General features: G+C 47.6%; 1 protein-coding gene across 12 annotated transcripts in view; it reads left to right on the forward strand.

Annotated features, from left to right (window-relative positions):
- tbc1d32 (TBC1 domain family, member 32) overlaps window positions 1-15,789 on the forward strand; it is a 404,895-nt gene that overhangs the window by 243,347 nt on the left and 145,759 nt on the right. For 11 of the 12 annotated variants that reach the window (XR_015079556.1, XR_015079554.1, XR_015079553.1 and 8 more), the window contains 2 exons: window positions 13,856-13,978; window positions 14,074-14,182. The exons of the other annotated variant lie outside the window; for it this stretch is intronic. Coding sequence is in view for 7 of the 11 variants with exons in the window: in XM_085997304.1 (XP_085853430.1) it covers window positions 13,856-13,978; window positions 14,074-14,182 (232 nt within the window). In the remaining 4 variants the exon portion in view is untranslated. The remainder of the gene's footprint in view (window positions 1-13,855; window positions 13,979-14,073; window positions 14,183-15,789) is intronic. 12 annotated transcript variants of the gene reach the window in all.

A 15,789-nucleotide genomic window follows, 5' to 3' on the forward strand; every position in this document is an offset into this window, starting at 1 on the left:
AGTCGACGGGATTACGAGCGGCTATTTCCGCATATACCTTTGAAAGACACATCCATTGTCTTGAAGACATATACGGGGTAGAAAGTATACCCCAGAGGGAAAATAAGGGTGCTTGTTGTATACAACGGCAAGGAAATACAGAAGTTGTATTTATACGTTCTGCAAAATGGTGGTCCACCGTTGTTGGGACGTGAATGGATCAGAAAGATACGTTTAGACTGGCACTCCATTCAGGCACTGACGGTGACCTGTAAGAAAAAAAACGATGATGACGTCATACCTGGACGATTAAAAGAAATCTTCGCTAACGCCAAAGAAGTGTTTCAACAGGAACTAGGAACCCTGAAAGGCGCCACCGCCTCAATAAAAGTGGAAGATGCGGCAATTCCCAAGTTTTTTAAGGCAAGGCCGGTGCCATACGCAATTCGTCCAGCCGTCGAGGCAGAGCTGGAGAATTTGGAAAAAGCAGGCGTGTTATCCAAGGTAGATTGGAGCGAGTGGGCAACACCCATCGTCCCGGTCATGAAGAAAACGTTGAATAATGATAAATCTGAAGAACAGAGAAAAGTTCGCATCTGTGGGGACTTCAAGGTGACTGTAAACCCGGTTCTTCACACGGTACAGTATCCTTAGATATTTTCGCCTCACTATCCGGAGGGAAACGTTTCACCAAAATTGACTTAGCACAGGCATATCTACAGATGGAGGTTGAGGAGGCCTCTAAAACGTATCTCACGATAAACACACACAAAGGCCTGTACCAGTACAATCGACTGGTTTTCGGAGTGGCATCAGCTCCGGCTATCTGGCAAAGAGCTATGGAGCAAGTCCTGCAAGGGATTCCGGGGACTCAATGCTACCTAGACGACATCCTTGTAACAGGAGAAAACGACAACAAGCACCTTGCCAACTTGGAGCAGGTGCTCACGAGGCTGAGAGAACGGGGCCTACGAGCAAATCGCCCCAAATGCGAATTTTTCCAGAAACAAATATCGTATTGTGGCCATGTCATTAATGAAGAAGGGTTGCGTAAGTCACCTGAAAAAATTGAAGCTGTCGTAAAGGCCCCAGTGCCTGTAAATGTCTCACAATTAAGGTCGTTCCTGGGATTAGTAAATTACTATCATAAATTTTTACCAAACTTGTCAACGGTTCTGCACCCGCTTAACGCACTGCTACAAACGGGAGTAGTTTGGAAATGGAGCGAAGACGGTAAACGTGCCTTCCATAAATACAAGGGCTTGATCACGTCCAGGGAAGTGTTGGCTCATTACAACCCATCACTGCCAATCAGACTGGCGTGCGATGCATCCCCTTACGGCGTGGGAGCGGTATTATCGCATAGATTCCCTGATGGCTCGGAGCGGCCGATGGCTTTTGCGTCACGCTCATTGAACTCAGCTGAGCGTAACTATGCCCAGATCGACAGGGAGGCACTCAGCCTGGTGTGGGGGGTGAAGAAATTCAACCATTACCTACACGGACGAAAGTTTACCTTGTTGACTGACCATCAACCCCTCGTCTCCATCTTCAACCCTAAAAAGGGAGTTCCCATTATGACAGCGCAAAGGCTACAGAGGTGGTCCCTTTTCCTAGGGGCACACCAATATGACATAGAGTACAAAGGAACAAAACAGCATGGGAATGCTGACGGGTTATCGCGCCTACCGTTGCCAACGGTGGAAGAGGCGTCTACAGTGGACCCAGTGGAGATATTCCACTCGACCATAGTAGAATGTCTACCGGTGACAAATTCTACCATTGAAAAGGAAACGCGAAATGATCCGACTCTCTCACGAGTCTACGATTTAACGGTGAAGGGATGGCCAGCACATGGCGAACCACTGTTGCCAGCATTCTCGCAAAGAAGAGAACAGCTGTCAGTGTGCCGAGGACCCTTGATGTGTGGATCCAGAGTGGTGATTCCACCCAAACTCAAGGATAAGAGTGCTAAAGGAGCTTCACGAGAGGCATCTGGGTGGAGTGAAAATGAAGAACTTAGCCAGAGTGTTTGTGTGGTGGCCAGGTATCGATGGAGACATCGAAGAAATGACCAAGAGCTGTCTAGGATGCCAGAAGGTCCAAAACGCCCCACCACAAGCCCCTCTACATCCATGGGAGTGGCGCTCATCTCCATGGCAAAGGGTACATATCGACTTTGCTGGTCCATTTATGGACTCAATGTTCTTAATCGCGGTGGATGCACACTCCAAGTGGCCGGAGGTAATAAAGATGTCCTCCACCACCACGGAAAAAACCATCACAGCATTAAGGACCATATTCGCCAGGAATGGGCTGCCTGAACAGATCTGTTCTGATAATGGACCGCAATTTGTATTCGAAGAATTCAGGAAGTTCTTAAAAAACAATGGGGTTAAGCACTACACGTCCGCCCCATACCATCCCGCCACCAATGGATTGGCTGAAAGGTTTGTCCAGACCTTCAAGAAGGCCATAAAGGCCATGGGTAATGAAGACATAAATCTACAACATAAGGTAGATAACTTCTTGTTTGCGTACAGGAATGCAACACATGTGGTTACAAACCAAACCCCCGCCATGATGTTTTTCAATAGAAGACTAAGATGCCGGCTGGATTTGGTCAAGCCAAACGTCAGAAGGGACGTAGAGAACCGACAATTTCAAAGCATGAATGAAAGGCCAACTAGAACCTTCCAGATTGGTCAACCAGTTTTGGCCCGGGACTACCGTACCGAGAAATGGCAGCCTGGAACTATTTGCACACGACTAGGACCGCTGATGTATACCGTGGACATTGGAGAAAGCATAATAAGGTGCCATGCTGACCAGATCATAGAGTCATCCGAATTGGACAACCTACACCACAACTCTATACGCCTAGTGATGAAGCAGAGATACCCATAGTATCTACTTCCGATCCAGTGATACTGGAACCAGATAAACCCAACACTCGCATTGAAGCCGAATCGACCTTGCCAAAAGAACCTACTACACCACCGAGGCGTCATCCGGACCGAGTCAGGAAGCCTCCAGAGAGACTGAATTTGTAATTGATTAACTTCTGCAAATGTGTATATTATTGTTCTTGTAAAAATGTTATTTAATGATTACTTAAAATGTTATGTACTATTTATCTAAAAGGGGAGGAATTGTAGTGTATGTACCTTTAAGAGGAACTATGTTTTTGAAACCCCTGCATACTGTAGTACCAGTAGTGACCACTCGGGTATATAAGCCTGTGTAGCGTCTTGTGTTGTTAGTTCACCTCCAGACTTTGTTCAGTAAACACTTGTTAAATCAACTCCTGCATTCCGTGTCTCCATTGTCCACCCAAACTATTTCATTATCCTGATCTTTTGACCCAATATCATTTCTCTGTATTACAGTGATTCCTTCCTTTATTAACATAGCCACCCCACCTCCCCTTCCTTCTTGCCTGTCCTTCCTGATCGTTAAATAACCTGGTATGTTTAATTCCCAGGCATTGTCACCCTGCAGCCATGTTTCTGTAATGGCCACAAGATCATACCCATATGTAGTTATTTGTGCCATTAACTCGTCTATTTTGTTACGAATGCTACGTGCATTCAGATAGAGAACTTTCAAATATGTTTTGTGACACTTAGTTCCTGCTTTTGCCCTTTTTATTACTTTACCTTTTACTCCATACCTTCTGCCCCTTCCTGACACGCTCTGGTTTTTAATTTCCCCACTGCTACCTAAGTCTATGACCTTCTCTGTTGTCATTTTTATTATTTGCTCTCTAGGAACCTCCCCCCCACTAGTTAGTTTAAAGCCCTCTCTGCAGCCCTAGTTATATGATCCGCCAGGACTCTAGTCCCAGCACTGGCCAAGTGAAGCCCGTCCCAACGGAACAGCTCCCTCCTGCCCCAGTACTGGTGCCAGTGTCCCAGGAAGCAAAACCCATTTCTCCCACACCAGTCTTTGAGCCACGCATTTAACTCACTAATTTTATTTGTCCTAGCCAAATTCGCTCGTGGCTCAGGTAATAATCCAGAGATTATTACCCTTGAGGTTCTGTTTTTTAATTTGACCCCTAGCTGCTCATACTCCTTTAACAGAACCGGCTTCCTAGTCCTATCTACGTCGTTTGTACCAACATGGACCACGACAACTGGATCCACCCCCTCCCACTGCAAGTTTCTTTCCAGCCCAGAGGAGATGTCCTTAACCCTGGCACCGGGTAGGCAACACAGCTTTCGGGACTCTCGCTCTCGGCTGCAGAGAACTCTATCTATCCCCCTAATAATACTATCCCCTACCACTACAACATTTCTATTTACTCCCCCCTCTTGAATGGCCCCCCGTTTCACGGTGCTGTGGCCAGGTTGCTCATCCTCCCTGCAGTCCCTGCTCCTGTCCGCACAGGGAGTAAGAACCTCGAACCTGTTGGACAAGAGCAAGGGCTGCGGCTCCTCCAGCTCTACCTCCTGGATCCCCGTACCTGCCTCACTCGTAGTCACACCGTCCTGTCCCTGACCATGGGCTACATCTGAATTAATTAACTTCATAGGTGTGACCACCTCCTGATACACAGAGTCCAGGTACTTCTCCCCCTCCCTGATGTGTCGCAGTGTCTGAAGCTCAGACTCCAGCTCATCAACACGGAGCTGGAGTTCCTGTAGCAGCAGACACTTGTCACAGACGTAATCACCGTGAGCCTCAATGGGGTTCACCGGCTCCCACATCTCGCAACAGTAACACATCACCTGCTCCATTCTATGTAATTAATTAAATTTTTTATTGTTAGTTATGGACACCCTCTGCCCGATTTTAGATGCTAGTATCCCCTTTAATTAATTGGTTTTAAATTAAATCAATCCCTCTAGTTACACCAATTAAATGGTTTACCAACAGTCACTCTGCACCACAAAGGCCTTATTAACTGCAACCCACAGAGTTAAAGTTTGAAAAGAGCACCTAACACCCCACTTACCCTAACTCACACTTCCCCAAACTCACAGCACGCTTTGATGACTCGCACTCAGTGCTTGCTCGCACTAGGACTGGTCTTTTTATACTGTTTGTTTGTTTACAGCCAAATGAGTCACCCCTGCTGATTAGTTAGAAAACTGGTTTCCACTGCCTGCTGTGCCAATTTACTCCTACTGCAGTGTAACCTTGTTTTACTCTTCTTAAACCAACAGAATCCCAAATATTTAATTTTTCCCCTTTACTTAAACTGCTTAAGCAATCTTATCAAGAATGATTTAAAGAGAAATAACAATTTAAGAACTCTCACACTTACCCAAACTCGCAGCACGCTTTGATGACTCGCACTCAGTGCTTGCTCGCTTTTGAACTTTTTTTGTATAGCGTCCGAACAATTTTTGTCTGACCAAAAAGTAAATATGCCTATGAGACTCCCCTAATGATGAGCTTTCTTTTGACATAACATGCGTGATGGTACGCTCTATAACTTTTGAGTGTATAGCGGACAGACAGACAGACAAACAGACAGACAAACCGCTTTATTATATACTAGCTGAAGTACCCGGCGGTGCCGAGGCTTTTTCGAGGGAATGTTGTTGTTGGAAGAGAGAGAGAGAGCGACTGGGGGGAAGAGAGAGAGCGACTGAGGGGAAGAGAGAGAGCGACTGGGGGGAAGAGAGGGAGGGGAGGGGAGGGGGGAGGGGCGGGGGGGAGGGGCGGGGGGGAAGGATGGGAGGGGGAGGGGCGGGGGGGAAGGGAGGGAGGGGGAAGGGAGGGGGAGGGAGGGCGGGGGGAGGGAGCGCGGTGGCCCCCCCCGAGGGTCGCGGGCCCCCCCCCCGAGGGTCCCGGCCCCCCCCCCCCCCCGAGGGTCCCGGCCCCCCCCCCCCCCCGAGGTGAAGACCGCCGATTGCGCGCGCAGCAGGAGCTGAGACGCGGCGTCTCTCTCTGGCTCAGCCGGCGGGCCCGGTTGCCAGGGTAACCGTGACGCTGACCAAGCCCCGCCCCCCGGCCGAGCCAGAGAGAGAGAGACGCCGCGTCTCAGCTGCTCCTGCTGCGCGCGCGGCCCCCCCCGAGGGTCGCGGCCCCCCCACCCCGAGGGTCGCGGTCCCCCCCCCGAGGGTCGCGGTCCCCCCCCCCGAGGTGAAGACCGCCGATTGCGGCTGTGCGAGACGGCCGGCGGACCCGGTTGCCAGGGTAACGCTGGACGCTCAGCAAGCCCCGCCCCCCGGCCGAGCCAGAGAGAGACGCCGCGTCTCAGCTCCTGCTGCGCGCGCACCCTAGCGGCGCTGGGCTGAGGCTCGGCCCTCCAGCCTTCGAGTGGGGCCAGGAGGTGCCTAGCTCGGGTGTGGGTGCAGAGGAGACGCCGAGGCTTCTAGGCCTACCTGGAAAAACGGGGAAAGGTAGGAAAATTAATGAGATTAGATAAGTTAATTACTTTCTAAATCATTTTTTTTTAAAACAATATGTGTTTTAAAAGCAACTTTTTTTTTTAAGATGCAGAAAGCAGGAAAAAGAAAGGAAAAGTTTGGAATCAAGATGGCGGCGACTCACCTCGGTTCAGAAGGATAAGGCCCAGCCACACACGCACCGATTGGCCCGGCGGCACACGCCAGCAACCCGGCGTACGATTGGTCGAGCTCGAGGTCACTCTGTCGCTAATGAGCGGATAATGAGATGCTAATCAGCGGAATGTTAAGGTTTTTGGGATACCGCGGGCGCGATTTTAGCCCGGCCGAAACGTAAATATGCTTAAAACCGTCTCGGAAGCGTAAGCTTTCTTTGGAGGTAACGCGCGCGTAGGTACGCCCTGTAACTTTCGAGCGCATAGCCTGCCAGACGCACACGCGATGACAGACAGACAGAATGACAGACAGACAGACAGACAGAAGTACCGATTTATATATATAGATAGATAGATAGACTAGCTGGAGACCCGGCTACCAAGAGAGGACAGGATATGCTCTCACTGCAGTCAGGGAGTGGTGGAGACAGAGTTGCACTTCCTCACAGCTTGTAGAAAATATCAGGGCATAAGGGAGAATTTCTACCCAAAATTCACAAAAATATGCCCGGAATTCAGAAATTTGAATGACGACCAAAAACTCCCATACCTACTAGTGGAAGAGAGAAATTGTGTAACCTTAGCGGCACACTATGTTACAGCTTGCCATAAACAGAGGGACAACCACTAAATATAAGAAAAGAGTATATACAAATTATATGAATGTATATTTATACACTCAGGGATATATCTGTTTATACACTGTATGGATAGATCTGTATTTATGTGTTCAACCATGAATGTTTTTCGATGCTTTGGCAACATAAGATGTACCTTGTCATGCCAATAAAGCGATTTGAATTGAATTGAATGCCCGGTGGTGCCGAGGCTTTTTCGAGGGCATGTTGTTGTTGGAAGAGAGAGAGAGAGCGACTGGGGGGAAGAGAGAGAGCGACTGGGGAGGGGGAGGAGAGAGGGGGGGGAGGGGGAGGAGAGAGGGGGGGAGGGGGAGGAGAGAGGGGGGGAGTGGGGGAGGAGAGGGGGGAGGCGGGGAGGGTGGAGGGGGGAGGCGGGGAGGAGAGGGAGAGGGGAGGGAGGGGGGAGGGAGAGGGGGGGAAGGAGGGAGTGAGGGGAGGAGGAGGGGGGAGGGGGAAGGAGAGAGGGAAGGAGACAGTGAGGGAAGGAGGAAGAAACCGGGCAGCCCAGACTAAAGATGGCGCTGTTCGGGCCCACATTGAAGTTCCGCCATGATCAAAGATGGCGTCACGAGGAAATTGTCGTGACGCCAGGATCAAATATGGCGCTGTTGTTTCGCTACATTGAACTGCTGCCAGGATGAAAGATGGCCGGGCCCAGTTGCCGGGGTAACCCTCCTCCCCTCCCGATCTCCAGAGCCGGTTGCCGGGTTAACCCTTCCCCCCCTTCCGAGCCCGCGCCCCGCTCTCCCGAGAGCCCCGCCCGAGCCGGCGATGGCTCCGCGGAGCTCCGTGCCACCCCACGCACTGACATGGCCCCGCCCTCCCGAGTTGGCTTCAAGCGAGCCGGCTTGAAGACTGCCGAGCGGGGAAGAGAGAGAGACGGGCGCAACCGCCCAGGAGACCCCGTGCTCCCGCCTGAGTCAGTGGACGCGGGAGCGACGAGACGGGGGAGACCGAAGGGGGGGGTGGGGGGTGAGGGGTGGGAGGAGCTTGCAACAAAACAATTGCCTAGGGTCCAGCATGGCTGGCAACAGACGCCCAGGCTTTGAGGCCTACCTGCAAAAACGGGGAAAGGTAGGAAAATTAATGAGATTAGATAAAAGATTTAGAAAGTAATTAACTTTTTTTAAAAACAATGTGTGTTTTAAAAGCAACTTTTTTTTTAAAGACGCAGAAAGCGGGAAAAAGAAATGAAAAGTTTGGAATCAAGATGGTGGCGACTCACCTCGGTTCAGAACGATAAGGCCCGCCCACACACCGTCAGGTCACCGAAGCGTAGGATTGGTCAATCGGCCCGTCACTTGACTCTAGGAGGGCCCGCACGCGCCAGGAACCCGCCCCCGCCATGCAGCGATTGGTCGACCGTCGGGTCGCTCGACCGTACGATTGGTCGACCTCGACGTCACTCAATGCTAATGAGCAGATAATGAGCGGAATTTTGAACGTTTTTTGGATACCGCGGGCACAATTTTTGTCTCACCGAAACGTAAATATGCTTACAACCGTTCTGGAATCGTAAGCTTTCTTTTGATGTAACACACGTGTAGGTACGCGCTATAACTTGAGAGTGTATAGCCGGACAGACAGACGGAATGACAGACAGAAGAACCGCTTTATATATGTAGAGAAGATTATACATCAACTGCTAGAATTTCTCAATGCAGAAATAAACCACAAATTTACATGCCCCTATATCCTGAAGTAATGCCATAATAGAGTCTAAAGAGTTCTGCAATTGGTCCTTTAGCAGCTGATTGTATGTCCGTCTAAGTGTACTAAACGCATTTAAAGTCTTAATGTCCCATTCACCTTTTATCATATGGTGACCATGTTTAAATTTCAAGGCTGAGCTTACTGACTAAATCTGGTTATGTTTACTGTGCTTTACAGCATGATACATTGGTGTATTGCTTTATATATAACTTCAACAAGGTGACATTGTTTCTGACTTTATCCCTCCCAAAGAATGATTTTCTTCCTCTTCATTCGAGCACCCTGGATGTGCTGCCTGAATAAGCCCAGGTTGAGGACCAACAACAAAGATTTATAGACTAGGGGAGGAACGTTGCAACCAATGCTTAGGTTAAGGAAATCACAGAGCTGTTTTTACATTGTATGGTGGGGCTCCTGGCCTTTTTTGAAAAGTTATTTCAACCATTTGCCAATGCATACGTTAACAGATATTCTTCTGAAAGAGATGTGCAACTTTTGTCCTTGGGGTTTATAGATGATGTCACACTGAATTTTGGGAAAAAAGGTTTTACTGCAATGACAACAACTTGCAATTATATAGTATCTTTAAGTAAAAAAAAGTCCCAGGACGTCTCATAGAGATACAAGGAAAATATTAATGCCAGGCCAAAGAAGGAGATATTAAGAGAGGTGATCCAAAGGACGATTTTAAAGAAGGAGTGGAGGTGCAGAGGTATATATATAAGAATATAAGAAGTAGGAGCAGGAGTAGGCCATACGGCCCCTCGGGCCTGCTCCGCCATTCAATAGGATCATGGCTGATCCGAATCTAGACTCACATCCACTTCCCTGCCCTCTCCCCGTAACCCCTAATTCCCTTATCTGCCAGGAAACTGTCTATCTCCATTTTAAATTTATTTAATGTTGCAGCTTCCACAGCTCTCTGGGGTAGCAAATTCCATAGATTTACTACCCTCTGAGTGAAGAAGTTTCTCCTCATCTCAGTTTTGAAAGGGCAGCCCCTTATTCTTAGATTATGCCCCCTAGTTCTAGTCTCACCCATCAGTGGAAACATCCTCACCGCATCCACCCGATCAAGCCCCCTCACAATCTTATATGTTTCGATAAGATCGCCTCTCATTGTGGTTTAAGAAGGTAATTCCAGAGCAGCGTGCCTAGGCAACTGAATGTCGGGGCAAAGGGAGGGGGGTAGGGATGCACAAGTGGCCAGATTTAGAAGGAGAGTTCAGTGGGGGGGTTGTAGTACTAGAGGAGTTTACAGAGATGGGGAGGGGCAAGGCCAGGAAGGAATGTAACACAAGAATTTTTCACTTTGGGGGATTGGGGACCAATTTAGGTTAGCAAGGACAGGGGAAATGGATGAGCAGGACTTGGTGTAAGATAGAATACGGGCAGCACCAATTTGAATGAGCTGAAGTTTATGGAGGGTGGAGGATGGGCAGTCAGCCAGGAGAATATTGGCAGATTCAAGTCTGGAGGTGACAAAGGCATGGCTGATGGTTTCTGTGGCAGATGGGCTGGGGTATGGGTGCAGGCATCGATGAGGTGGAAGTAGGTGCTTTTTGTGATGGAGAGGACATTGGATTGGAAGTTCAGCTTGGGATTGAATAGGATGCCAAGGTTGCAAACAATCTGGTTCAGTCTCGGGTACTAGCCAGGTTAAGGAGTGGAGTCAGTGTTGAGGGTGTGGAGTTCATGGCAGGGGCCAAAGATGATGGCCTCAATTTTAAAAACATGTAGCTGGAGGAAATGATGGCTAATTCAAGACTGGCTGTTGTTTCACTTGGGTGAGTTCTGCCCCAACTTCAGCCTCTGCAAGTTGAATAAGCAGTACAAGGCAGTTACTTTGCCTCAAACTATTTGGGCAGCATACCCATAGCTGCATTTGACTTCAAGGATTACTATATCACACTGGCCTAGAAATTCGGTGGCGCCCCAAATACCTGGGCGCCAGAAGTACCGCCCCGGAAGGAGCCGCGAGCGCCAGCGAGAAATTCCATTTCGGCGCCCCAAACGGAAGCGGGGCGCTGCTCGAGGCGCCCCGCATCCCTCCTGGACCGCTGCAACTGAAAATCGCAGCGCAACGTGCCGCAGCGCCACACGCTGCAGCATGGCGCGTGCAGGCCTTCCTCCCCTTCTTAAAGGGGAGGGGCCTGCTGCAGCGCGATCCGAGATTGCGAGTGCCGGCAAAAGAGCCCGGCACCAAGGAGAAGATTGCGACCGGCGTTACAGCAGGGGGCGCTAGCAAATATCGCGATTGAGGCGGTAGCGGGGCGCTGCGCACACCGATGACGTCATCGGTGGCGGCGCAGCGCTACAGGCTAACGCCGCCATTAGTGCCCCTCTAAATTTCGCAGGAGGCGTGGCCAGTGCGCTAATCCCACTAAGTGCCCTCTTTGGGCGCTAACTGGCGGCGCAGCCCACCGAATTTCTAGGCCACTGTATCCTAATCATCAGAAATTTCTGAAGTTTTGTGTTACATAGAAACATAGAAGATAGGAGCAGAAGTAGGCCATTCAGCCCCTCGAGCCTGCTCTGCCATTTAATGAGATCATGGCTGATCATCCAAATTCAGTACCCTGTCCCTGCTTTCTCCCCATATCCCTTGATCCCTTTAGCCTTAAGAAATATACCTAACTCCTTCTTGAATATATTTAATGAATTGGCCTCAATTGCCTTTTGTGGTAGAGAATTCCACAGGTTCACCACTCTCTGGGTGAAGAAATTCCTCCTCATCTCTGTCCTAAATGGCTTACCCCTTATCTTTAGACTGTGACCCCTGGTTCTGGACTCCCCCGCCATAGGGAACATCCTTCCTGCATCTAGTCTGTCTAGTCCTGTTAAAATGTTATAAGTTTTGATGAGATCCCCTCTCATTCTTCTAAACTCCAGCGAATATAAGCCCAATCGACCCAATCTCTCCTCATACGTCATTCCTGCCATCCCAGGTATCAGTCTGGTGAATCTTAGCTGCACTCCCTCCATTGCAAGAACATCCTTCCTCAGGTAAGGCGACCAAAACTGCACACAATACTCAAGGTGTGGTCTCACCAAGGCCCTGTACAACTGCAACAAGACATCCTTGCTCCTGTACTCGAATCCTCTCGCTATGAAGGCCAACATACCATTTGCCTTCTTAACCACCTACTGCACCTGCATGCTTACCTTCAGCGACTGGTGCACAAGGACACCCAGGTCTCGTTGCACTTCCCCTTCTCCCAATCTACAGTATTGCCATTCAGATAATAATCTGCCTTCCTGTTTTTGCCAGCAGAATGGATAACCTCGAACCTCGCATTTATCCACATTATACTGCATCTGCCATGCATCTGCCCAATCACCCAACCTGTCCAAATCATACTGGAGTTTCTCGGCATCCCCCTCACAGCACACACGCCCACCCAGCTTTGTGTCGTCTGCAGACCTGGAGATAATTATATCTAGTTCCCTCGTCTAGATCATTAATATATATTGTGAATAGCTAGGGTCCTAGCACTGATCCCTGCGGTACCCCACTAGTCACTGCCTGCCACTCGGAAAGAGACCAGTTTATTCCAACTCTTTGCTTCCTGCCTGCCAATCAGTTCTCTATCCAAGTCAGTACCTTACCCCCAATCCCATGTGCTTTAACTTTACACGCTAATCTCTTATGCAGGACCTTATCGAAAGCCTTCTGAAAGTCCAAATACACCACATTCACTGGTTCTCCCTTATCTATTCTACCAGTTATCTCCACTACTGATGTCAGGCTTACCAGTCTATAATTCCCCGTTTTCTCTCTACCGCCTTTTTTAAATAGTGGAGTTACATTAGCTACCCTCCAATCCATGGGAACTGTGCCAGTGTCTATAGAATTTTGGAAGATGACCAGCAATGCATCTACTATTTCTAGAGCCACTTCCTTAAGTACCCTAGGATGTAGATTATCAGGCCCTGGGAATTTATCGGCTTTCAATCCCGTCAATTTTCCTAACACCAGTGTTCCAGGATAAAATTGTCAATATATGGTGCTCTCTTTTGGCCTCACAACTGTCCTCAGAATTCTCATGAAAATAGATGCTGCTACCATTCTATTAAGTTTCATCTACCATTGTTCTTCCCACTTGCTTATTTTGTCCAATTCATTTTGTAGTTTCTGAGCTGCCTCCCCTGATTCCACTTCCTATTTCTTATGTTTTCATGTCCCTTTGGTAACATCTGTAATTTGACCAATTTGCATTGAATATCTGAATCCAAGTCATTCACCTACTCAGCAGATGATCTTCCTGCACAGTCTCTCTTTCTTATCGATTAAGGATCACTAAATCTTGGCCCTTGACCTCATATGGTGATCACAGAGGACAACGTAGTATATGGTAGACCCTTGTGACAGTCTTCTCCACCACTGAATGTAGTAACTGAGTGCCACACAGGCTGAAGACAAACATGAGTATTTTAAAAGAGCCATTTTTCTTTTAAATAAAGTAGTCAAACCCTGCCAGGCTCCATTATCTTTTCTTGATATTCTCTGTAGCCTTACAGAGAGTCTCAATAGAAATCTCGCCAGCTCGCAAGGGCATAATGGATGTAATTCCCAGGTAGCCTTTAAAACTGTAGACAAAATCATCCAATTTTGCTACATTGATCAACTTGATCACAAAATGAGACATCTGTTTGAAACCTAGTTACATAATCGTGCCAATGGAAGTTTCTCATCTGATTTACTGTGGGGTAGATTATGCAATTTGGCATTCCTGACATAGGACTTTGCACAATCGGAGCACATTTTGAGAATTTGGGTACAGACATCAGTATTAATGGACAGAAAATCGTAGAGGCGACAAATTGGTCACGCTGCCTCCACTCATGATATGTGTTCCCACTTGGCAAAGCTCTATTTCTTCGCACCATTTATTAACCTGATTTTCCCTCATCTGTATAAAGTTTTCACAAATTGATTGGAAAGTCATCTGTTTCATTTATACCATTTGCTTTGTTATTACTGATCACTCTATCTTTGTTTCCGTAGGCTACTGAGTGTTATGTGCTGCAATTTGGATATTCTTTTACTTTTAGAATCCCAATACAATGTATCAGAAATTCTCTTGCATGCACAAAAAGAAAATGTTAGAGAAAGCTTAGAAAGCCCAGGGTAAGGAAGTGGTAATATCCTTGGCATGCTACATGTTTTGTATTTAAAAAAGTAACTTTTTTTTCCTGAAGTAATCATAATACTATGTATTTCAGGGATTTCATAATTGATGGTCTCTCTGTGGAGAGGAATCATATACTTGTCCGCATGAATCTGATTGGGGGACCATCAGAACGGGTTTTGCCTCCAAGAGTTTTGCAGAAGGTTGGAAACAAATCTCCTTTTCTCCTACTTGTTGTGTAGCTTCCTTCTTATTTCAAATGGAATAATGTGTGTTTTTTTATTGATCACACTGAGGAGCTCATTGATTCCTTTGTCTCCAGCGTCAATAGTATCTGTCATCTCCTCTTCTACTGTCTCTTCCGCAGCTTCTCCCACATCTAGTCCCCATAAGATTCATCTGCATGACACACATATCCTCCTCCCTCGAATCCTTCACTGACATCATAAATGGCTACCTTTCCATAGAAATTACTCCCACTTACCCCAAAGAAGCTGCTGTGATCGCTCTTTCTTAAAAATCCTACCCTTGACTCACCTCCATCCTCTCCAACTACCTTTCAAACCTCCCTTTCCTTGAATTTGTCATTGCCACCCAGCTCGCTACTTGTCTCTTACACCACTTTCGGTTTGAATCCATTCAGTTTGCGTTCCATCTTGCCCATTGCACTGAGAATGGTCAAAGTCATCAGGAGCATCCTAGTGACTGCTATCATTGCACACTGTCTTCTTTGACCTCCTTGGCCTTAGATATGTTCAATAACCTCAGTCTCCTCCATTGCCTTTCCAACAGTCATCCACTTCTGCGATACTGCTTTCTCTTGTCTCCATTCCTACCTGTCCTGTTGCAATCAGTACAGTTGCTGCACTGGCTTATTTTCCTGTGCCTGCCGTGGTTCCATCCTTGGCCAGTCCGATTGCTTATCTATGTGATGACCCATAGCAACATTATTTTTAAGCACCAGGTCAAATTCTACATGAATGCTTGTGAAATGACCTTGCCACATTCTACTTCTGCAAGCTCCTCCAGTTCTACATCCTAGCCTGTGCCCTTTGATCATCAGACTCTGTCTTCCTGTGATACCACTGTCTTCACCTACCACCCCTCCCCCACCCCCACTTCCTCCCCCACCCCACGTGCTGCCATCAGTGGCAGAACTTTCCATCATTTCTGCCCTACACTCTGTAACATTCTTCCTAATGTGTCTGGATGTTTTACTATATTAAAGATGCTATTCAAGTTACTGTTGCAGCATCAAATATTCTGTCTAGTATGACATAATTCAGGGCATTGTCCTGATAATATATCCAGCCTCTATTACTCCAGTATGATACTTTTGTTTATGGTATGAAAATGTCCTTGTTCGGTTCGGTCATAAATACCTTCTTGGGTTCAGTGGCATCAGTTATTCCTGTAAGCGACTTGGTGCCTTACTTTTATAGTAGTTTATTACTGTCATCGTCCTATATCTACTTGTATAGTAGCATAATGGTGCTTCCTGTCCCCTGACTCCATATGCTCTAACCTTACTTATGAGTCTACTATGCGATACCTTACCGAAGGTCTTTTGAAAATCCAAATATATTACATCTACTGCATATTTAAGACCTTTATACAAGAGAGAAGAAAAAGAAACAAAAAAAACACAACATGCAATGTAGCTCTTAAAAAAGGAGTGTGGGGAAAAAAAGGCTGCAGTAGTACATTTCAAAAGAGACCAAGGAAAATTAAAAGCACACAGTGCAACAGGACTGTTAATAAATGTGGAATAAAATGCAAAAGAAGCACAGGGAAAGGGGGTGGGGGGTGG

Source organism: Somniosus microcephalus, chromosome 9 (assembly GCF_052327205.1).
Source record: "Somniosus microcephalus isolate GS21.2 chromosome 9, FLI_Smic_1.0, whole genome shotgun sequence".
Classification (NCBI taxonomy): Eukaryota; Metazoa; Chordata; class Chondrichthyes; order Squaliformes; family Somniosidae; genus Somniosus; species Somniosus microcephalus.